The following is a 25291-nucleotide window of genomic DNA, read 5'->3' as shown; positions in this document are numbered from 1 at the left end:
AGCTTCTTAGTCCTGTAGTCTCTTATGTGGGAGAGGCACAGAGCTGTGTCTCCTAATCACTGCCTGAGGGCTTGAGTCATAAGCTGTGTGGTGGTTTAATATTTTGCTCATGAAAACAATAAAAGGTTACAGAAATGCAGTAAAGCAGGTTCAGACTAAAAAAAAATGCTAAACACGTTACAGTGTGTTTAACATTATGTGTAGACTTAAGAAAAAAAGAAAAAGTATAGATAGTCATAAAAATAAATGAATAAATATTTTTTGTATTTCATGTATTTATTTTATTTTAAAACAAAAGCCTTTATGTAGGGTTCTTTGCATTGGATAAATTCTTAAAGAAAGTATTGATTGAAAAGTCACATTTTTAAAGCCCTCAGTAGTTCTGGACACTCGACTTTCCAAGACTATGGCAACTATTAGCATTTCTACCAGGATATGTGCTTCACCAAGTCTTATCCCACACTACTGGTTTTCAGGCACATTTTCACCATTTGATAACTGAGAAGTGACATCTGCTGGTTTGCACTAGTTTCTCATCTGCTGGGATTTTAGAATTTGAACATTTTCTGGGATGCTTAAATTTGTCAGTCAGCAGCTTGTGTATGTTAGCTCTTTCTCACTTGCTCAAAATAAATTTGTTTTCCCCATAACCCTGATTTGTTTGTTTCAGGCCTTTCTGATGGCATAAAGCTTTTTAAAAATCACCTTTCACAATAAATATTTTAAAAATAATGGAAGAAATGCTTTAAAGAAAGAGTAAAGTAATAAAAAAAAGCCATGTTGAGATGGGAAATACACAAGGAGTCTGGAGCCTATATGTTATTGTGCTGTCTTTGAACTTTTTGATTGCTGATAAGCAAATGACAGCTGTTGGCAGACACTGGATTGTGAAAGGGACTGTGGAAATAAGCCAGCCTAGAAATTTTAGGAATGCCTTAACTTTAAAATGGAACTCAAAAAATGTATTGCTTTGGGAAGCAGTTTGTTCAAGATTAGTAGACATCAGACTTGATCAGGTAAGACCCGCGAAAATCCTGGTTACAGACATAAAGAAATAAACCTAAAATAACTACAAGACAGGTGACATATATTTTACCCACTCAAACATAAAACAAAAAAATCATCTTTGGCTGGTCTGCAAACAACACACAGTCCATACTTGTGTTAATGCAGACATGTATGTTACCTTTGAAAGTTTGTGTGTTTTCAGAGCAAGGGAACCAAACACCAATAAAAATGGGTGATCCAGGTGACCTAGCCTCTCAGAGTGCCTGTTACAATTTCCGCAGAGTTCTGCATCCACAACATCTTTGAAGCTGCTGGTTCAGATGGTCCAGACCTATAGATTATTCTAGTCAGGATTTGAACATTATCCTAATTTTCTCAGGGTTCCCCAAAAATCACAGTTCCCTCAGACAACAGGAAACAGGAACACAACACTCACATTCCCAAGAGATGGGGTGGAGGGTTTTTGATCATTAGGTGGGTTATAAATGTTTGTTTGTCATTGTTTTGGGAGTTACAAATTGTTATTGGGTCATAGTCAAAAAACTGAAGAAAAGGGATTAGATTCAAGGATCTCTTTTAGAAGAGAAAAAGGGGGAACACAGTATAGAAATGATGGGATATAATGATTGTTGAGTCTACTTTTGAACAAGTAGTCATAAATATTTTACATTGGTATGGATTTTAGTATATTGATAAAAATAGTTATTTTGTTATACTTAATATATGCTTCTATTCTTGTTTGGAATATCATGCTTATGCAGTTCATTTAAAAATCTAATGCATAATTAAGAAAAGCAGGTTAAGCTGGGCGGTGGTGGTTCACGCCTTTAATCCCAGCACTCGGGAGGCAGAGGCAGGTGGATCTCTGTGAATTTGAGAACAGCCTGGTCTGCAGAGTGAGTTCCAGGACAGGCACCAAAGCTAGAGAAATCCTGTCTCAAAAAACCAAAAAAAAAAAAAGAAAAGAAAAGAAATGCAAGTTAATAGTCATTTATAATAATCAAGCTTGTAGTCATATCAGGTATATTTTCAAGGTAAAACAGATATATTTTAGGTAGACATATGATCTTAAAACACTTCAAGGACCTAAAGAATATAGCATTTAAGATGTTTAATAACCTGAGGCTTTTCATGACAATGGAACATGTCTGCTCCTGGCAACACCAATTTACTTCAGAAAGGATGATGGGCACTGAAGAACCTGCATATGGAGCTTGCTTTCATTGTGGCAAAAATAGCCATTTGGCCAAGAAACTGCTCTTGTCTTAACTAATGACAGCATGCTATACAAACTGGACAAGGAGGACACTAACGGAAAAGATTGTCTAATTTTTCCAAGATAAAGCAAAACTATCCTTCAAAGTTCTTGGTTCCTAAAAAAGTCTGCCAGATATTCTAGGCCTGTAGCTGAAGAATGGGTGCCGCCACACTGCAGAGGAACTTTGAGTGACTATCCAGGTAGACAGATGTCTATGTTGTTTCCTTATTTTGGGAAATTGCTTACAATGCACTTTATTTATTCAGGTAATATTATATCCTTCTAAGGTCTTTGATGGAGTTGAATACTAGATATTTATAGTTGAACTTTTCCATAATTATGATAGAAAGTAAATTGGGTACAAAACTTTGGATTCACCAAGATAGGATAAATAATGGAGTATTTTCTTTGAAATTGTCAAATACAAATGGACTAGATATTGTAAATGCAATTCTTACCTAATAATTATTCTTATTATATATAGTTTTACTAAGTCTTTCCTTTTTAGTTAGACAAAAAGGGGGAAATATTGTGGAATAGGTTTTTTGTTCATTTGAAGGTGTGTCACTCAGATTTGTTTATTAAAAAGCTGAACAGCCAATAGCCATGCCAGGATTTTGAGGCAGAGAGGATGTTGAAAAGGAGGAGGGAATACCAGGAGCACAGATCAAGCAAGTAAAGGTAACTGGGCCATGTAAAAGAATGTAGAATAAAACATATGAGTTAATTTAAGTTATAAGAACTAGTTAGAAACAAGCATAAGCTATAACAATAAACCTCTGTGTGGTTATTTGGGAACTAGAAGGTGAGACAAAAAAATCTGCCTACAACCAATCTCAACATATAACAAATATACTTTTACTTCTTTTCATTATGTGCCTTAATAATGTTAAGTGGTCTGGAAAATAAAGGTAGCTATTTTCAATTACTAAAAAATTAAACAAGATTACCAAATAATCTGGCAAATGCACTTCTATATATGTACCCCAAAATATTAAATACAGTGTCCCCAAAAGGATATTTGTATACCCATGTTTACTGCAACATCATTCATAATAGTCAAAAAAAATGAAAGACACCCAAACATCAATCAGTGGTTGAATATATAAAATGTATATGTGTGTACATATATATATACTTATATATGCATATATACAGTGTATCTGTGAAGTGTTTAAGTAATATACAAACATATATATTATCCAGTCTTTAACAGAAAGAAAATTCAAAAACTATTGCACGAATGAATCTGAGGAAAACTGTGCTAAATGAAATCTCATAAAAGGACAAACTTATATGAGTCTACTTATTTGAGTTACTTGACAAATTCACAAAGACAGAAAGTAGTTTTGGGGGTTACCAGAGACTAGGAGAAACTGAGAATGGCTGTTTAGAGGTTATAGAGTCTCAGTTTTGCAGGATGAAATGAATTCTGGATTCATCATGTAGTACAGAAAGGCTCATGAGGCCCCAGCCCTGATTAAGAATTTAAAGGCAGTTGCCAGTTGCCAGAATGGAGGGGCCCCATGAGGCCCCACCCCTGCCTGGGGATGTATAGACAGCTAATGGTTGCTAGAGAAGGAAAAGACATTTTATTTCAGTGATGTAGACATTGGTAAGGTATCCATGCTCCTGTAAGTAAAACAAATTAAACACAATGGTTCACAAATAAAAACAAAAACATGGAAGTAGAGGGAAACAAACTGGGAAGAGGAAAGGTTTCAGTAGGAGTGAGGGGGATGAGAGAGGGTAATAAGGGATGACTATGATAAAAAATACAATCAGATAAATGTATTAAAATATAATGAAACTCACCTAGCAGTGGTGGCACACACTTTTAATCCCAGCACTAGAGAGGCAGAGACAAGTGGATCTCTGTGAGTTTGAGCCCAGCCTGGTCTACAGAGAGAGTTTCAGGACAGGCTCCAAAGCTATAGAGAAACCCTGTTTCAAAAAACCAAACATGATATTGGAACTCATTGCTTATAATTAATATATGCTAATAAAAATAATAATTTTTAAAACTTCTGATATTGGTTGCAAACAATGTGAACAGATTCAATACGACTGAAATCTATGTGTACTGTATAACAATTACCACAAATAAAATGTCTGGGTTCCCCTAACCTAATTTATAATATCATTGTTTGGGCTTTGTCTCTTGGCATCAATTCATGAAAATGTTCTAGTTAGTTCTATTCCTGTTGTAAGATGGACTAATCAAGGAAGTACACCTTAGTGTTATCAAAAAGCAAACCTCAAGGATCATTAATGGTGCTATGATCACTAAGTAAAGAGTTATGTCTATATCAAAAGAATATGTAACACAATGTACTTTGCTTCTGTACATTATGTTCCAGAATCATACAAGTAACGTGGGCATAAAAGTAGTTACATTCAATTATTAGGTATTGGGATATACACATGTTGTCAGAATTTTACCTCATAAATTACCTGCTAATTTCAAAAGGAATAAAAGTTTACCTTTTAAAACAGCAATACCTGCTGGACATCATATGAATAAGTAGGCAATCTCTGCCCTGCTTAATGTGGCATAACGAAACATGCACCTCTGGCCTTGATGCAAAAGGTTCAGGATGAATGTAATAAAGCCAATAGTCTCAAGTTTCAGGCAACAGAGGAACAAGCCAAGAACCACATGGAAATACTATATATGAAATGTATAAAAACCATCCTTGTCTCATAAATAGGTGAATTTTTAATATGGTCTAAGTTATAAGTATTAGGGTTTTTCAGATTTACTTATGCATATGCACGTTTTGCTTACATGTACATCTAGGCAACATGTGTGTGCCTGGGTTCCTGCCAAGGTCAGAAGAGGGCTTTGATTCCCCTGGAAGTAGAGTTAAGGATGGTTGTGAATTGCTATGTAGGAGATGGCAACGCAGCTGCGTCCTCTGCAAAAGCAGTATTGTTCTTAACCACTGAGCCATCTCTTTCCCCACTTAAGTATTGTTAACCTTCTTACAATTGACAATAGTATTGTCAGCACAGAAAATGTTCTTGTTCCTTTTCTACATTTTATTTTACTTTTTATTTTTAATTATGTGTATGTCTATGAGAGGGGATGTACACATGAGTACAGCTACCTGCTATTCAATACATGCAGCCCAATCTCGGGTCTCTGCAAAGGCAGTCTGTGGTCTTAACTGGTGAGCCCTCTATACCTTCTCCTTATGAGACTGTCATAATGTCTATAACATCCTATTATATTGTCAACAAAATAATGTGTGTATTTCTGTACTCAAAGAGATGGTTCAAGTAATTATGACAAAACTTTATCAGTTGTCTAATACAGATCATGGGTAGTCATAGTTCAATTCTTTCAGCTCTATTTTGCTTTAATTTTAAAGTAAGAAATAGCTGTAGAGAATTACAAAGGAAAAAACAATAAAGCTCTCGTTTTTATTTAAAAGTCTATCAATAGACTTGCCATCCCATTCTGCTCTCTCTGCAGATTCTAATAGTTTTATTTATTCAGTGATCACAAGAAAATAAAGTTATTCAATAGCCTAGTGTGGTGGTGGTACCTTTAATCACAGTACTCAGGAGGCCGGGGGGAGCTCTGCGAGTTCAAGGCTACCCTGGGCTATATAGTAAGCTCTAGGTCAGTCAAGACCACATAGTAAGATCCTATCTCAAAAGGAAAAGTTGCGGGGCAGTGATGGCACATGCCTTTAATCCCAGCACTTGGGAGGCGGAGGCAGGCAGATAGATCTCTGTGAGTTCAAGGCCAGCCTGGTCTACAAGAGTTAATTCCAGCACAGGTTCATAGTTACAGAAAAACCTGTCTCTAAAAACAAACAAACAAAAAAAGGAAAAGTTATATGGGTATAGTGGTACAGGTATCTATAGGTATAGGTAGAGTGGAACAGACCTGACTTCTTAACACTCAAGAGACACAGGCAGTAGGATTACAAGTTCAAGACCATACTTACTAAATCCTGTCTCAAAACAAAACAAAACCAAAAAAGTTATTGCAACAACGACAGCAAAAGACAAAGTATAAAAAAAGACTAGACAATAACGACAAAATGGTCAAAGCAATTATCTCTAAATGGTGGAATTACTGGAATTTTTCCTCATATGTTTAATATTTATGGTACATCTTGTGCATTATAATTATAAGGTTAAAAACACTGTTATGCTCTTTGACAGAGACCATTATAGACAAACATTACTGTGTTTAATCCAAAACTGACGGAGCTATACTGAAATACTAAATTCACTGTGAAATTTAGAAATTGTATATATGTCTCATACATACAATCCTAAGCCATATGTATAGAAATAGGAACCACTGTAAGTTTTGATCCCTTCATGGGTGGCAAGGAGCTTTTTACCTTGCTTGTGGTTAGTCACACTCTCATGACTTAATATGAAAATTCAAGTAAGGAATATAATACACCACCAGTAAGAGTACTCACTCTCCACAGACCCCTGGTACCTTCTTGCTGGTATATATCAATGAAGCTGCCAATCATGCTCCCTTGGAACAAACTTCCTTGAGCCTGCATTCGGATCTAAAACAAAAAAGGGAACATTCTATTTTGACAGAAAAAAAAACCAAAGTGAGACAATTCAGTCCTTTAAAATTAAGGAATTAGTTTTAAATCTCTGCTATTATGATAAATTAAATTGTACACAAAAGCATAATTTGTGCCAAAGTATAGTCTATAAAGGTTGTCATTAGGCTTCATATTTCCCACAGTAAATCTATCTTTTCTAGACTTGCACAATAACAGGTATTCATGAAATATAGCGTAGTGGCACAGGCCTTTAATCCCAGGACTCAGGAAGAAGAGACAGGTGAATTTCTGTGAGTTCAAGGCTTGCCTGGTCTATACAGTGAGTTCCAGGGCAGTAATGGCTACATAGTAAGACCCATGTAATTAATTTAGTAAAGAATTAGGGACTACTCAAATGTCCAAAAACCAATGTCAACAACATATTGGTTACATAAATGATGAAGCATTAACTTAACAGAATACAGCGGAGCCATAACATTTTTCCCTAAAGTATTTGTAGACTTTAGAAGGCATTAAAAATTAATTGTTAAACATGCCAGGCTGTGGTGGCACATGCCTTTAATCCCAGCATTTATGAAGCAGAGGCAGGTAGATCTCTGCAAGTTCAAGGCCAGCCTGGTCTACAAGAGCTAGTTCCAGGACAGGTACCAAAGCTACACAGAGAAACCTTGTCTCAAAAAAACCAAAAATAAAATAAAATAAAATAAAATAAAAAAATAAAATAAAAATAAATAAATAAGGAAAGAATTGCAAAACATAAAAGTGCTGTTTCTTACCAAAAATGTGAATTAAAAAAACACAGCGAAAAGACTAGATGATCATATATACCTAAATATTAACAGAGGTTTACATATCTATAAGTGAGGATTGTTCTCTTTTGAGTTCAATTTCTAGAACTCATAGTCAAAAGAGAGCTGATTCCAAAAGGATTGACCTAACTTCCACATGTACATACACGTGCACACCCCACAAAATATAGTAATGATAGTGATGATAAATTTATTTGGGGGCTAGAGCACTGGCTGTTACTGCCGAAGTCCTGGGTTTAGTTTTCAAAACCAATATGGCAGGGGGCTGGAGAGATGGCTCAGTGGTTAAGAGCATTGCCTGCTCTTCCAAAGGTCCTGAGTTCAATTCCCGGCAACCACATGGTGGCTCACAACCATCTTTAATGAGGTCTGGTGCCCTCTTCTGGCCTACAGACATACACACAGACAGAATATTGTATGCATAATAAATAAATAAATATTTTAAAAAAATAAATAAAAGACATTAAAAAAAAAACAAAAAAAAAAAAAAAAAAAAAACAATATGGCAGCTCACAACTCTCCTTAACTAGTTCAGGGGCTCCAATGCCCTCTCTTCAGGTTCTATGGGTACTACGCACACATGGTACACATGCATACATTTAGGCAAAGTACACATACACAAAAACTAAATATTAAAATTTTTAACTTTCTTTTTCGTTTGTTGGTTTCTCTGTGTAGCTTGGCTATCTTTGGCTATTCTGTAGACCAAGCTGGTTTCCAACTCACAGAGATCCACCTGCCTCTGCCTCCTGAGTGTTTGGGTTAAATGTGTGTGTCACCAATGCCCAGCTAATTTCATTTTTAAAAAGAATGACAATTTATATCAGACAATTAAATTTATACCAGACAATCAAATTTATACCAGACAATCAAATAATGACCAGTTTTATATTTATAGATTTAATCAATCACCAATTGAAATTATTAAAAAAACTGCATTTGAACTGAATACATGTAGAATTTTTCTTTGTCATTATCTCTGGAATAATATAACAACTATTTATATATGTTTACATTATATTAAACATCATAAGTAATCTAAAGTGAACTTAAGGGAATATGCACAGGTTATACATAAATACTGCTTCATTCTATGTAAGGGACTTGAGCATCTAAGGATTTTGTTATTCACTGGGGCAAAGTCCTGGAAGAAACTCCTCCTATAGCCATACTGATGAATATCTTGCATATCACATTGGAGCACCAGACTGAGCTCTCAAGGTCCAAATGAGGAGCAGAAGGAGGGAGAACATGAGCAAGGAAGTCAGGACTTCGAGGGGTGCACTCACCCACTGAGACGGTGGGCCTCATCTAGTGGGAGCTCACCAAGGCCAGCTGGACTGGGACTGAAAAAGCATGGGATAAAACTGGACTCCCTGAACATGGCGGACAATGAGGGCTGCTGAGAAGCCAATGACAGTGGCACTGGGTGTTGATCCTACTGCATGTACTGGCTTTGGGGGGTGGCTAGCCTGTTTGGATGCTCACCTTCCTAGACCTGGATGGAGGGGGGAGGACCTTGGACTTCCCACAGGGCAGGGAACCCTTACTGCTCTTCGGAAAGGAGAGGGAGGGGGAGGGGAGTGGGGGAGGGGGAGGGGAGGGGGGAAAGGGGAGGGAAATGGGAGGTGGGGAGGAGGCAGAAATTTTTAATAAAAAAATAAATAAATTAAAAAAAATGAATGTATGAAATATCCGACTGAGTAACACAAGTAGTCAACCAATGGCCAGGGACAGAGTCAATGTTCATAATCACTGGTTATTAAGCATAGCTTCTTTTCAGGTAATTAGAATAAACTACAATAAATGATGTGAAATCTTTCTGATCAAAAAAAAAAGAAACTCCTACAAGATTGGGATGAATAAACTCTGCTGTAATCGCTATAAGGTGAATCTCCTATCACTTGGTTTGCACTTTGATGGATCCTGATTTGTACTTTCTCTTATTATAAGCAACGAACTTGAAATTTTTTTTTCTTGTAACTCACAGCTAGAAACATGACTCAGCAGTTAAGAGAGGTTGCTGGTCTTCCAGAGGATCCAGGCTTGACTCCTGCACCCACATGGCAGCTCACAACTGTCTGTAACTCCAGTTCCAGGGATTTGGATGTTCTCACCTGGCTTCCATGAACACTGCATGCATGTGGTACACAGACATACATGAAGGCAAAATACCCCCACATATAAAATAATATTGTTTAAACTTAAGATTCATGGTTGTAAATACCTCTATACCTAGTAAGAAGACCAGACTACATAAGATTCTGTCTCAGAAAAAAACCCAAAATCCTAGTTTGTGGTCCCTCACATTGTTTAATCACATATTTCGTGCTTTATTCACTAAGAAGGAATGAGTTTTTTTTCAAGACAGGGTTCTTTTGTGTACCTTTGGAGCCTATCCTAGAACTCACTCTATAGACTGAGTTATCCTCAAACTCCCAGTTTTTGCTATAAGTCAACACACTATCTGAAGATTTGTAATAGGTAAAGGATATGCCTTTGTTTTGTAAAATGGGAAAAGGGCTATTAGAAACACAAATCCATTCTCACACCACTTAAAGAAAACAGAGTAAAAAATTTAGAAAACAATTCCCTAGAACTGCAGAGCTCTGAAAATATCCTATAATGGGTTAATAGTCCAGGCTGAAAACCACTGGATTAATGCATATCACATTAAACTACTTCTGAACATCTACTATAAAAGCATATTATACAAGTTTACATATATTATCTCTAATTCTTTAAGCACTGCGTAGTTAGGAGATTTTCCCAAGAGTTTAGAACTAACAATGGACAATGTAAGACTCAGAACTCAAATCTGTGTTAAAGTTGCAGTCTTTCCAGTCGCATGGCAGACATATATCTCTCTTACCTTTAGAACATCAGTGGGATTGGCTATAGTCGATGAAATCACTCCTGACACTACTCCACAGATCATGTTGATTAGGAGAGTTTCATCTGTAAAAATGTAAAATAAACAAAATGAACAGAGAGAGAGAGAGAGAGAGAGAGAGAGAGAGAGAGAGAGAGAGAGAGAGAGAGAGAGAGAGAGAGAAAGGTTCATTTAGTTAAGTACTGGTTTCTCAGAGTACCTGAGACTGTAGGAAGGAGAGATTTCCTGGAGAGATGACTTAAAAATTAACTTCAAGATTTATCAAAGTAAAGACTCTCAAATATTTGTAGAACATCCCAAATTTATACAAAATATAAATTATAAAATATAAACCATTATTTCCTTAAAAACATTATTTTGAAGACATCATATTCTTTAACTTAATTGTCAGTATAAGACATAAATTAGAATGTGGTATTTCCTTTTCAACCACTTCAAACATAATAATACATCTACTGTTAAGTCTTAATTTTTTTGAGATTATAATCTATGGGGTGTTTTTTGTTTTGTTTTGTTTTTCTGTTTTTCAAGACAGGGTTTCTCTATGTAGACCTGGCTGTCCTGGAACTCAGTCTATAGACCACTCTGTCCTTGAACTCAGTGATCTGTCTGTCTCTGCCACCCAAATGTTAGGTGATGTGGGAGGGTCTTCTGCTTTATGTTGATTTCACTGGTTAATAAAGAAACTGCCTTGGCCATTTGATAGGCCAGCCCTTAGGTGGGTGGAGTAGACAGAACAGAATGCTGGGAGGAAGAGGGAAGTGAGGTAATCGCCATGCCTCTCCTCTCTGCATCAGACGCCATGAAGCCAGCCACCAGGTCAGACATGCTGAATCTTTCCCAGTAAGCCACCACCTTGTGGTGCTACATAGATTATTAAAAATGGGTTAAGCAAGGTGTGAGAGTTAGCCAGTAAGAGGCTAGAGCTAATGGGCCAGGCAGTATTTAAATGAATACAGTTTCCGTGTAATTATTTCTGGTGTAAAGCTAGCTGTGTGGGATCCGAGCGGGATGAAAAGCAGGCCTGCTCCTCTCATCACTACAGTTAGGGATTAAAGGTGTGTGTCACACCACCTGAGATTATAATTTAATTACAATATTTCTCCCTTCCCTTTACTCCCTCCAAACCCTTCCATGTACCTGTCCCTGTTCTTCAAATTTATGGCCTACTTTTTCACTAATTGTTATTACATGTAAATATGTACATACATATTCCTAAATATAACCTGATCAGTCCCTATAATATTATTTGTACATATGTTTTTAGGACTGACCATTTGGCACTGGACAAACAATTGGTGTGCTCTTCTCTGGGGAAGACCACCTCTCGCGCTCCCAGCTTTCTGTAATTGTCTATAGTTCTTTGTGTAGGGCTGAGGTCTCATGGGCTTTTCCCTGTCCAGTTTGGCATACCAGTTGGTGTCATCCTTGTTCAATTTTAAAGTCTTTTTATGAAAAGTTAACTTTAAAGAATAACAAGATGCTAAAAACTATAGTCTTATGTGTAATAAAGTTATCTAAATATTAATGCTGAATGGCTTTAGAGCTCTCCTAGCCTCCATTTATGTAAGAAGGTTTCTGTAGTCAAATATGAAAAAGCAGTAGTATAATTCCTGCTACTGAATAATGAATGGAAAGAATTAGACACAGACCAGCACTCTGTTACTGAGTTACACCCTCGGGTCCAAAAGAAATAATTTAGAACTAAATTCCCTCAGCTAGAAACAAGAAAGGAACAACAGAACATAATGTTCTACAGAGAAAATCTAACCTTCACCATTCCTACTTCTCATGAAGGGTCTATAAATAGAAAATAAGTAAACCCACGTTAATAAGCTATAAAAGGAAAATATTTTCAGGAGAGATGAAAGCGAATCCTTCAGGATTCCCACCTAAGAGGATCCAGAAAATGCTGATTTAGAATAAAACAAGTCCTTCAAGAGATACAGCTAACATGAAGTCAGTCCAGCTTTCTCCATCATCCAGTAACCCCAGGCCTATGATAAAAATCCATTGTGCAAGTATCAGACTCAAATGGAAAAACCTACAACAACTCTGAATTTGGGTTAATGGCCATAAGTACATCAGAGTCCAGACTATAATAAAATTTATCTACCTACCAAAAGCTTATCAAAATTGACCTCTAGATGCCAGGTGGTAGCGGCGCACACCTTTAATCCCAGCACTTGGGAGGCAGAAGCAGGTGGATATCTGTAAATTCAAAGCCAGCCTGGTCTACAGAGAGAGCTCCAGGACAGCCAGGGCTGTTACACAGAAAGATCCTGTCTTTGAAAACAACAACAACAAAAAATTGGCATCTAGGAAATGCCTTCAAGTCCTGTAACTGATGAAGACAGCATTCATTTTCAGGCTTCATTTCTAGGCTTCTTCAAAAATGACAACAAGTTTTTTTAAGACTTATTATTTTAGGGGCTGGAGAGATGGCTCAGTGGTTAAGGGCAATGACTGTTCTTCCAGAGGACCAGCTTCTATTCCCAGTACCCACATGGCAGCTCACAACTGTCTGTAATTCCAGGATCCAGCATCCTCACACAGACATACATACATACAGGCAAAACAGCAATAAAATAAAAATAAACATTTTTTAAAAAGAATTATTATTTTAAGCCAGGCAATGGTGGTGCATGCCTTTAATACTAGCACTTGGGAGGCAGAGGCAAGTGGTCTTCTGAGTTTGAAGCCAGCCTGGTCTATGCAGAGAGAGTTCCAGGACAGCCAGGGCTACTCAGATAAATCCTGGGCTACACAGAGAAATCCTGTCTTGAAAATCAAAAAAAAAATATACAACAAAAAAGAATTATTATTTTTGGGTAAGACATATATCATGGCATGTGTATGGAGGTCAGAGTTCAACTTTATGGAACGTGTTCACTCCTTCCACCTTTGCATGGGTTCCAGGTATCAAACTCAGGTAGTTGAACTTGCATGCATTTACCTATGAAACCATCTTGTCTGCCTAAAAGCTTCTCAGTTGATAGCAAATGATAAATTTGAAGAACAGGTGCCTCTAACCCACATATGAACCTTTGTAGGGATTTAGCTCAAGTCAACAGAAGCCCACCTATCCCTGCAGTGGCTGTCTTTCATTCTCTACCAACATGATATAAACATTTCACAGTAAGCATGATTTCAACAATCCCTTTGAGGATAACCTCAAAAGAGAGTTGAGCATACTGACCTTCCAAACGTTCTACAAATAATCGCTTCAAGCTTTGGTAAATACCAATTTTGATGGTGCCATATGATGCCTGTCTTAGTAAAGCAGGGGCAATTCTTCCAAAAAAGAGAGAGAAAAAGAAAAGTTAATTTTATATAACACACATGTGTAGATTTTACAATTCTTTTATCTATATCTTTCCAAGCAGTATAGCATGCCTTTTTTTTTAACTCACCCATGAAGAAAGAAAGCTCACATCCCAGGTCATAAAACAAACATCAACAAAGTAAAAAGAACTAAATTTATATAGAATATATTTCCTGACCATAATGGAAACAATCTAGAGACTGATAAGGAGGATGCTCAAACACTTGCAAATCAAACAATACACATCTAAAACAACATGTGGGTTAGAGAAAGCTGCAAAAGAAAATTTTTTCAATGTATAGATATGAGTAAAATTCCAAATACATCCTATAATATGCATGGGGTAACAACAATAAAAGAAAAGGACGTCATGAATATGAGAGTGAGGAAAGAGATACATGGGAATGCATGGAGGAAGAAAGGGAAAGAGGAAATAATGTAATTATAATTCCAAATTTTTAAAAATATTATGATTTTTTTAAAGATTTATTTATTTATTACATATACAGTGTTCTGCTTGCATGTATACTTGCAGGGCCTCTGGAAGGGCAGTCAGTGCTCTTAACCTCTGAGCCATCTCTCCAGTCCCCGAAATTTTTTTTAATACATGGGATACAGCTAGGTCTGAAAGTACAGGTCTGTAACCCGAGCTACTTGTGGGCTAAGGCAAGGGTTCCAGACCTGCTTGAACTAGAGTGAGCACAAGACAAGCCTGAGCAGCTTAATATGGCCCTTTCATATAAAAAGTAAAAAAAAGTAGTTCACAGATAGAGCACTTACATAGCATTGCTAGGCTCTAGGTTCAATCACCAATATTAAAAAACAAAGAGGGGGCAGAGAATATGCAACCAAAGCATAGCTGAGAATAATTTATAGTCAAATACTTACCCTAGCAGAGTAAACTCCCCAGAAGCCAACCTCTAGAACTATGAAAAATTAATGCCTGCTATTTATAAGTGACCAGGCATGTGGTACTTTGTCACAGTGGCCCAAACTAACAGTATTAAAAATTCTACAAGTAAAAACTGAATTTATAGGTTTTTAATTTTTCAGATTTTGTTTAATTTTGCTTTACATATATGGGTGTTTTGCCTACAAGTATGTTTGTGCACCATGTGCAAGCAGTGCCCATAGAGGCCAGAGGGCATAAGATCTTCTAGAACTGGAGTTACAGGCAGTAGTTTAGTCGCCATGTGGGTGCTGGAAATCAAATTCAGGTCTTACAGAAGAGGAGCCAGTGCTCCTACCTACTGAATGATCTCTCCAGCCCCATTGAATTAATAGTTTTATTAAAGTTCATAAAATAGAAATTCTCAGTCCAAACAAGTTTACTGAGGAGCTCCATAAAACCAATGAAGAATTATTATTAATCTTACACAAGCTCTCCAGGAAAAGGAAGAGGGAATGTTTCCCAAATCATTTTGGTTAGTATTACCTTGGTAGCAAAAAAAAAAAAAAAAAAAAAGACAAAAACAGTACAAACAAAAAACACAGAACGTTCATGAACTTAGATGCAAAAATCCTTTAGAAAAAATGAACAAATTGAATGTAGCAATATACAAAAGAGTTAAAACACTAACCCACACCTCATAGGTTAAAAAAAACTTCAACCTTTATTTCCTAACAATTGCAGATACATCTTTAACCCAATCAAAAAGGAAGCCAATAGCACCAAGATCTCAACCTACTTAAATTCTGCTCATAAACTGAAGATGTTCTCACTCATGCCTCCTTTGAGATTCATCCAAATTGCAGAACTATACTTTAGGAGATATAAATAGAAATAAAGCAACAGCTCAAATGGTTAGGATTGAAGAAAAAACAGATGACTAAATCTGCATATTTCTGACTCTGTTACTTGCATAAGAAAAAGAATTCCAAGGTTATCTATGCTAATAGAGGAACAAGGTAAAAGAGATGATCTATGGATAATTAATTCTGGATAAGCATCTTTTTTGTTTGTTTGTTTTTCTTTTCTTTTTGTTTTGTTTTTTTTTTCTCCAAGAAAACTATAATTTAAATAAACCCAACCCAAATTACTAGTAAAACTGATTTCCATCCTCTCAGCAATACTGGTAGCCTAGATTTAGGATAGCCTAGGAAACCAGCAGCAGGTGAAGTACAAACTGGACAATAAACCATAAACTGATGGGTAATCAAAAGGTGATGAAAAAAGATGTTCCCTTTCTTCTATTCTTCATTCCTACTTAATCTGCCAGAATAATGTTTCTTTCACAAAGAAAATCTTAAAGAAAGCCTGTGCTTGCCAAATCAGGAAAATTCCCACAAGAACGTATACAGCTAATTGGTGCTGCTTTTTACAACAGCCTTCAGTGAATGTCAGGAAGCCAGAAAAAAAAACCTTATGCTGCAATGATATTATCCACTTTCACATTTATTCCATACAGCCAGATAAGCACAAATTCCAAAGCTCAAGACTTACAAGCAGACGAAATATACAAAAGCCCACCGATACAGAATTACAAGCAAAAATGGTGACTATGAAGGGTATAAACTAGCATGTAGTTGTTCATGCTCCAAGGAAAGAGGCCAGACTTACCCTGAATACAGAGCCAAAATCCCCTCTTCTTTATAGATTCGGAACAAGGCATGAAACATCCCTCTATATTTTATCTCTTTGAAGCGGACATCGATGCTCTGGCCTTGGACTTGTAGCCGTGTTTTAGTAAGGTCCACAGGGAAAGTGCCTACGAGGGAACATACTCCTAAGCATTTACAAAGAACACAGGTATGTTTTGGCTAAACATAAGGCAATGCAATAGTGGAAATCTAACACAGGGTCCTATTCATAACACTCAGATTTGCACTACACCGTCACTGACAGAAGGTAAAGGCTTAAGTGGAGTGAAATGCACTAGGCTCTCTAGGAAGCACAACTTACCATACAGTATACCTGATTCTTTCTGCCAGAAATGCAAAGGCGTTTAGATACTTCTTTTCCTTTGTCTGTAACATACTAATGCCAACGGCATTTATTAGTCTTTTCCTCCCACCCTTTCCCACCTCAAGTCTCCTTATCTCTCCCTCATAAAATCTCCTCACATCGTCACAAGCACAAGAACATCCAGGATTGCTGATTCAGATGTTCTTACATGCAGTAACAATAGGGTGTGAGCGTGTGGATTTACGACTTCCTAATACTATGACAGAAATTGGCAAAGTCTCACTTAGTTCTACTTACCATGGTATCTTTGATAGTTCAGGAGTAATACCAATAGAGTACTTGAGCTATTAGTTTTTTCAATTATGTGCTACTTATTTCTATGCACGTATATGTATGTGTGTGGGTATATCTGCCACCGCTCATGCATGGAGGTCAGAGGAGAACCTACAGGAGTTGGTTCTGTCCTTCAACCACATGGGTCCCAGGGATCAAATTCAGGTCCGTCAAGCTTGGCAGCAAGCATCTTTACCTACTGAGTCATCCTGTCAGCCCTAGCCGGATTCTTCAAAAAACACAAACAAAACTCCCTTTTCTTATCTCAGCACATAAAAGTGGTTGTTGCACGAACAAAATGGATTTTAAGAAAGATTTTAAGATCTAAAACTAAGAAGGTCTTTATATATGTAATTCTGAACTTTGGTGATCTGGATAGTGCAAGACCAGAGCATATACCAAGAAAGGCAGCAAACACTGCGGGATTGTAGATATTTGGAAATCATTCAGGGAAAAGAAAACTCTGGAAAATGAAAAGTCGCAATCTAAAAATATTTTAAAATTTAAATCAAAAGAGAGATGACTCTTGTTTGATCTTGTTTACTTCTAAAATGAAAGAGAGGTTTGCAAAAAAGAAGCCTGGATAAGAAGAAAATTATAGCCTTAGCATAAATGTAAGACCATTAGTACAGGAATACACAGAAATCATTGCCATATATAGTCCACTATGATTACACATATTTGGCTTGGAAAAATTAACAAGTCACTAAGTTATCAAAAAAAGTTCAAAATTTGACTTCTTAACCTCATTCACCTTATCATTACTAGTACCTTCTCAGTAATGTTTGATAGCCATGCAAACAATAATATTATTTTTTGTTTTTTCAAGATAGAGTTTCTCTGTATAGGAGTCCTGGTTGTACTGGAACTCAGTAAGAGTCCTGATTGGACTGGAACTCCGCAGACCAGGTTGGCCTCGAAGTCTGAGATCGACCTGTTTCTGCCTCCCAAGTGCTGGGATTAAAGGCATGCACTACCACCGCCTGAGACAACAACAATTTTTAACACAAAGATGATAACACTCTTTTGATTTGTTCTCTGGTTTCCTCCAGAAATAACTGGTAGCATGCATAACCATCTGTGGCCCCAAACTCATATTTGTCATCCTTTTTTTCAGATTCTTACCGAACTCGGCAACAATAGAGGCAAGGCCGCCATACACAAAAGGTTTCCAGTTCAGACCAGACATCTCATGGCTTAAAGTGGAACTTTTCTGATGCTAAAAATAAACACGAATTAGAACAGGGCACAAGAACGAAGAAAAGTACCGGTTAACGCTTGAGTATATGATTTGAATCCACACAACTGGCAAACCAAAGAAACACGGAAGAAAAACTAAAAACCACCAAGTGGGATGAGACAAACGAAGAGCCCTGCCTCATAGGCTGGATGCTTATGAGTTTCTTCTCTAATGTCATTCTGTAGTGTACAGTCACTGAAAAATGAACATGTGCCCTTCACGCTCTCTAATTCAATCATCCACTCTTCCCCACCCCAAGAAGCTTCAGCCCATCCATCCAGAACACCCATCTTTGACATTCATCTAGACAATCACGAGTCCGGGAAACTAAAACTGAAGTTACATAGGCTGAGGCATCTTATAAAAGCAGTTCATGGTATTCAGTTAGCTTGATTCAGGCACAAAACACAAGCTGCCAACACTACCCCCCTAACATTCTCAGCCTGCTCAGCTCTCCGCGAAAATTTAGCATCTCAGTTCTAGGAACGGAGCTAGCTATACACCAAAGCAGCTAACTCAGTGAGACCCACGCTGAGCTAAGTAGCAATGCACCTTGCTTCTGGCTCCTGGAGAAATGACAGTGGTGTGGATATATTCCATTTCTGACCCTGAACAATATCCTTCCAGTGATCTCCTGTCCCTTCCCCCTGAACTGTAAGAACATATCCTAGTACTATACTTCTTATGTTCTAATTCTTTATCGATGTACTTCTGTCCCCAGCCCTTTTTACTTTCCCCCCATCAAATCAGTCTTAGATCTGTCATCCTAAAAATCTTCAGTTTTGCCAGGGAGGTGGTGGTGCACGCCTTTAATCCTAGCACTTGGAGGCAGAGGCAAAGGCAGGCAAATCTCTTTGAGTCTGAGGTCAGTTTGTTTGACAGAGTGAGTTCCAGGACACCCAGGGCTACACAGAGAAATCCTGTCTCAAAAAACAAAACCAAAAAAACTTCAGTTTTATTTTTTTTTCTGCCACTCTCAGCGCCTTCATTCTTAGATTTGTTTTTCCACAACTCTAGCATCTAGGCAAATATTTGTCAAATTGTAGCATGCAACAGAATCATCTAAAAGGTTATTAAAACATGGACTGCAGAGCCTCTTTCTCAGAGTTTCTGATTGTTTTAAGTCTTGCCCCGAGAATCTGCAAGGTCTCAAAGAATACTGATGCTTTATGAAAGAACTACTGCTGTAGGCATCACCTGCTAAATCCTGATCCTCTTGAAAACACTACTTTTTCTTAAAAGAATCTCAGATTTCTTTGAACTATTTCCTTCTTTTTCAGAGCTTCGATACACACACACACACACACACACACACTTCTGATTTCAAAGGGGTTTACAGTCAAAAAGGAACACCCTGAAATCAGATCATCTAACATTGAATCGTGGCTCCAGATTCACATCTTGACCATCACTTACTAGTTGTTTGTGGGAAAGTTATTCAATCTGTCTCTGCCTCCATTTTATGAAAACAATAATAATAAAAACATATTATAGGGTTGTTGTATTGTATATAAGTAACACATTTTTAACACCTAGAAAAATCCCTGAAATTTGCTTAATAAGTTAGATAGTTATTACTACACATTTTAATACATGTATTTATTAAATAAATAAAATAAATACTATATTATTAAATAAATAAAATAAATACATTTTCATAGACAGCATTTGCTGTCCATCTTCCCCTTGCCAGTTTGGGTTAGTACCATTGAGCCACCATCTGTTCTTAGAGGAAACAGGGTTTGGATTTATTTTTTACAAAAGTAATTCTCTGAAACAAAGCAAAGAGCAATTTTCCAGAGCGGCTAGCAAGTATGTAGATAAATGTCTTAGTTATACTACAAAAATAATTGTGGAATCTTCCTTTCAAACATAGTGTGTGTATATATATATATATATATATATATATATATATATATATATATATCTCACATATATATATATATATATCATATGTGAGAGATACCCCTATTGGAGGAATGTTCATTAGAACTCTAAAGAGCAAAGTAGGAGTTGATAGGAAAAATAGGAGTATGGCATGCCTCCTGAATTTCCAAAAAAAAAAAAAAACCTTTAAATCAGATGTGGTGGCCCATGCTTATAAATCCAGCACCTAGAAAGTGGGGTCAGGAGGATCAGTAATTCACAGTCATCCTTTCCTTCATAGGGAGTTTGAGACCAGCCTCAGCTACATAAGACCCTGTCTCCAAAAGAACACACAAAAAGGAAGAGAAAAAAAATCACTCTCTGGTGTCAAATTTAGAGATTTCCCTAAATAGCTTTTGATATTTGAAATGTCTGCTGTGCTTCTCCCCCAGACTTTCCATTTACAACTTCACGCACCCTTTCTCAGTACAGGAAAAAAAATTCTACCACATCTTTAGTACGTACTAGTCAATGTTTCAAAAAATATTTAGTTTTTTAGCATTATTGTGTGTGTGTGTGTGTGTGTTTGTGTGTGTGTGTGTGTGTGTGAGAGAGAGAGAGAGAGAGAGAGAGAGAGAGAGAGAGAGAGAGAGAGAGAGAGAGAGAGAGAGAGTTTGCTTACATGTATACCTCTGTACGACATGCATGCCTGATGTCCACAAAGGCCAGAAGAGGATGTTTGAATCCCTGGAACTGGTTACAGGTAGTTATGAGCTGCCATGTGGGTGTTGGGACTTGAACCTGGATCCTCTGGCAGAGCAGCTACTGCTCTGAACAGCTAGGTCTTCTCTCTAGCCCTCTACTCAGTCTCTTAATGGAAAATGTGCTCAGGACTCAGGGGCAATAACAAATCACTAAAAGTTGGGCCAGAGTCAAACTAGGAAACAGAAAGGCCAGTCACTGGATCTTACGTCAGGTAGTCCAGAGGTTCCCAATGAAGTTTCCACAATTCAGAGGCGATAGGAAAACAAAACAAAACCTAGGGCTGCTTTCTTTTTTCAGTTAAACGTATGTCATTTAAATGACTATTAAATCATATTGTTTATCCCTACAGCACTGGCAAATCGCCTCTCTTATATAAAATAATAATAGTAGTAGGAAGTTGATAATACTTAGTGTCTTTATTTGGCAAAAGAAGCATAGTCATCTTTATCTGTCTCCGCCTCCACCACATTTTCATTTCAATTTCATTAGTCGATAAAATTATAGAAACCTGGAGAAGACTAACCAAAACCAACAATGTCACTTTACCACCTCCCCAGTCACATCTGATAGTAAAATCTTTTGCTCCAATGTCAGAAATCAAAGTCATGAAAGAAATTTTGTATCTCCTTTGATTAGACTTTATACAGCCCTTCCTCACACTAGAACAACTTGGAGGCACATTGAACAAATTTATGTTTTCACAAAGGAGTCCTTAAATATTTAAAGGAAGCTTTCATGTTCCTACATTTTTCTTTTCTAAGGCTAAATAGTCCTGATCATTTTCTTCATTCTATATGTTTTACTTCAGCTACTATAGCTGAAAAACCTCTGTTTCTTTTCAGAGAGGCTCATCATACAACTGAAACATTAAAGGTCCAGCAAATACCAGAGTCTTTTACATAAAGCTGTATGTATGTATGTATGTATGTATGTATATATATATATACAGTTATATATATGTATGCAAGTTATGTCTCACCTATTATTGTTCAACTATGTGATTTTTTTGAGAAATTTGTTTATTCAACATCTTAAATTCAGGCATAAAATGATGACTAGGGTGAAGTATATTCTCTACTTGTCTGGTCTCTTCTCTTCTTTTAAATAGGGAACATTCCCTAAAAGATGACACCATATTTTACAAAGCATTTTATAAACCTCATAAAAACTTGTACAGAATGAGGACAAACGTCAAAGAGTTGAGTGTCTTGCATATGCAGCCTGTATATAAACAGTTATAGAGCAAGTCACAAAAGTAATTTGCTGGACCTGGACAATACCACATATCTTATACAATACTCTCCTGATTCCCAGATTCTCTAACTATAAACATTTGTCTCTTGCTTTTGATGAAGAGGATTGCTTTGTAAAGCAATTCATATCCCAACTCCTCATAAAGTTATTTTGACTTGTGGAGGCTAACCTCAGTTTGGGGTGAAAGGACAGAAATAATATCTAAGTAGCAATACAGTACCTTAAATATTTTATTATTTAAAAAGGCCAATAAAATTTGTCTTCAGAATTTGTGCATCTATTCTTAGAATATAGCCCCTACACTTATTTCAAAGTCTGTTCAGGAAATTCTGGGTGACGTTCTTGAAAGAGTAGGTTTCTTTTCTCCTTTAAGAAAGAGTGGGTATTAGACATGTTCATGTTTGCAAGATAGCAATAGGGAACCTAAAGCTATGTGTTAAAGGTATACTAAATACTCAAACCCGAAATTGTCTATGAATATAATTGTCAAACTTTTAAAAATCACAGCCTGGTGTGGTGATGCATGTCTTTAAACCCAGCACCTGAGAGGCAGAAGCAGGTGGATCTTTGTGCATCTGACGCCAGCCTGGTCTATTTTTTTTTGTTTGTTTGTTTTTTGGTTTTTCGAGACAGGGTTTCTCTGTGGCTTTGGAGCCTGTCCTGGAACTAGCTCTTGTAGACCAGGCTGGTCTCGAACTCACAGAGATCCGCCTGCCTCTGCCTCCCGAGTGCTGGGATTAAAGGCGTGCGCCACCACCGCCCGGCCAGCCTGGTCTATATAGTGAGACCCTGTCTCCAAAAAAAAAATTCACAGAAATATATTCTAACATAGACACTATTTGCCATTCCACTTATCTTCCCTGGACAATCATCTGGTGGAACAAATTAAATATTTTTGCTAGAGAAAAATTGTTAGAGACAAATTAAGTATTACACTGCATAGAAATCTATAAAGCAGGGAAGCATGGAAAAGAAAACAATAGGCATGTGTTTGAATAAATTGGAAAAGCTGTTGGAAGTGAGAGAACTTAAATTGGGTCTCAACAGTGAGCAGAGTGAATCTGGGGAGTAGCAAATATCTGAGAAGGGTGAGCAGGGTATATAAAGACAAATGTGCAAACATACACAAGCGTGTGGAGGTAGGCACCGGTGTAGTTTGTACTGAGACAGAAATCAAGGACCCAAGCAGAATACACAATATGCGTATTGGATGAACAGGTGAAAGTAGATTCTACTGAGAGGCTTGAAAATAAGATGTTGGAGGAAGACTAGTTCTATTAATAGGGAAGTGAATTAAGGTAATGCCCTATTTTAATTAGCTACTGGGGACTACAAGCACAGTGGATTGCAAACAGAAGAGGGAGGGAAATAGCTTAGGAGGGTGTGAAGTAGGCAGAAAAGAATACTTGTTAGCATTGGGGTTAATCTGTTGAAATGGAGACAAAAGACGTTTCATGATATAAATGAAGAGGAGGAAAGAGTTAACGTTTACTCTAAGTATCTCTAGGGGCTGGGCAAGGAAGCACTGGTAGAAAACTATAAATGTCCCTGCTTATTATTGTCTGAGAAACAAAATTCATGTTGATAATAGCTGTGATCCCAATCAAGTAACTGAACTGCATTTTAATAGATGCCTTCAATGCCTCAACCTCAGGAGTGACAGGGGGATAGAAAGAGATGGGGAGCATCTCTCAACAGCATCCCTCACACTGATACAATGGAGATGTTTGCTTACTCCGCTTGCAATCACAGCCGCCGTTGCAAACTTCACCCTTAGAAAAATTAGGATTATTCCGGGAAAGATACCCATTCACCCTCTGGGTAGCAGGATCTTGCCAGTTCCTCAGCTGTCAGAGCGAGTTCGTAGAGAGAAGGGAGGCGCCTGAAGGAGGCAGCCTCCCAGGGGGGTCGAGGAAGCAGGGTTCAATCGAAGAAGTAAAGCCACCGGTGCCAGAAGAGTGAAAGACAGGGAAAGGACTCAGCTGAGGGGAGAGAGAGATCAAAGGACCGTTAAGCCCCTCCCAGGCCGAGTACCAGGCCAGCCCGGCCCGCGTGGCCTGCCGCAGCCCAACCCTGCTCCCCAACCTGGAAGTCCAGGAGCTCCCCCTCACCTGCTCAAGCTCATCAGACGACTGGGAAGCAGAGGCTCCCACGGTAGGAAACGCCTCCGCAGCGCCAACCCGGAAGCATTGAAACGAACGGAAGTAACAAGGCATCTCCTCGGCAACAGTGGCGCAGCCATCCTAACTCCGCCCCCTCCTAGCCCGAAAAGGAAGGCGCGAATGAAAGGAAACCATTAGGGTCAAAAGGCCGGACTCCAGAAGGCTGTGCAAAAGGGTCAGTAGCCAGCAACCTGCCTTTCCGGAGGGGGAGCTAAGGTGAGAGAATGGGGCCGCTTCTGCAGCAAATGTGCTCTCCAGGGAGGGCAGAGGAGATGCCTTGTCACCCACCCGGAGTTTACCGGAGCAGATGGTCCTCCAAGCCTCAAAAACTCAGGCGGTAGGAGGTGCATCGCATAGAGGGAGGTGGAGCAAAGGATTTAAGATGGAAGTGGGAGAATTTCTTTTGCCTGCTTTTGGGACCCTTTTCCTACCGGGCGAGAGACTGGGAGCAGAGGAGGGAGGGGCAAATTGCTATGGGGATGTAGTATATGAGAGAAGAGTAAGTAAATACGTACATAAATAATTTTTTAAGATTGGGAGAATGAGAACTCGGACGTGAGCGATATTTAGACACTGAACCTGGGCTCAGAAAGAAAAAAATAAAGATGAGAGAAGCAAATAAGCCTCACCCACTGATTGTCAGCAGCAGTCGCTGAAAAATTACTAGCCTAGAGACAGAAACTTCGGAACAAGTTGGGAACAGAAAGGGGACCATGAAAAGTTAAAGCGAACGAATCTGAAGAGAATAATGGGAGAGTACCAGCTAATCCGCACCTCACAATTGGCTGGAAAAGCTTGACCACCAGCTTCAGACCCCAGTTCCCACGGCCACTGGAAGAGAAAACCAGAAACTTCTGGGTAAATCCATTAGCTAAATTAATAGATTAAGGCTACCCCCAATTTTTTCACTATATCACAGTTTC

General features: G+C 37.9%; 1 protein-coding gene and 1 long non-coding RNA gene across 4 annotated transcripts in view; one reads left to right on the top strand and one right to left on the bottom strand.

Annotated features, from left to right (window-relative positions):
- Window positions 1-25291, bottom strand: part of Slc25a14 (solute carrier family 25 member 14) — a 66870-nt gene that overhangs the window by 18001 nt on the left and 23578 nt on the right. For 2 of the 3 annotated variants that reach the window (XM_038316368.2, XM_038316369.2), the window contains exons 2-6: window positions 18207-18300; window positions 16404-16551; window positions 13718-13812; window positions 10498-10583; window positions 6715-6810 (exon numbers count right to left, since the gene is read on the bottom strand). In XM_038316368.2, the coding sequence (XP_038172296.1) occupies window positions 6715-6810; window positions 10498-10583; window positions 13718-13812; window positions 16404-16551; window positions 18207-18300 (519 nt within the window). The remainder of the gene's footprint in view (window positions 1-6714; window positions 6811-10497; window positions 10584-13717; window positions 13813-16403; window positions 16552-18206; window positions 18301-25291) is intronic. The other variant, XM_038316370.2, reaches the window with a different exon arrangement.
- Window positions 24517-25291, top strand: part of LOC119804736 — a 35020-nt gene continuing 34245 nt past the window's right edge. Inside the window, exon 1 of the long non-coding RNA XR_005283842.1 lies at window positions 24517-24584. This is a non-coding gene — a long non-coding RNA (uncharacterized LOC119804736). The remainder of the gene's footprint in view (window positions 24585-25291) is intronic.

The sequence above is a fragment of the Arvicola amphibius genome, chromosome X, assembly GCF_903992535.2.
Source record: "Arvicola amphibius chromosome X, mArvAmp1.2, whole genome shotgun sequence".
Taxonomy (NCBI): Eukaryota; Metazoa; Chordata; class Mammalia; order Rodentia; family Cricetidae; genus Arvicola; species Arvicola amphibius.
Note: the sequence above shows the minus strand (reverse complement) of the source record. Positions and strands in the feature narration are given on the sequence as shown.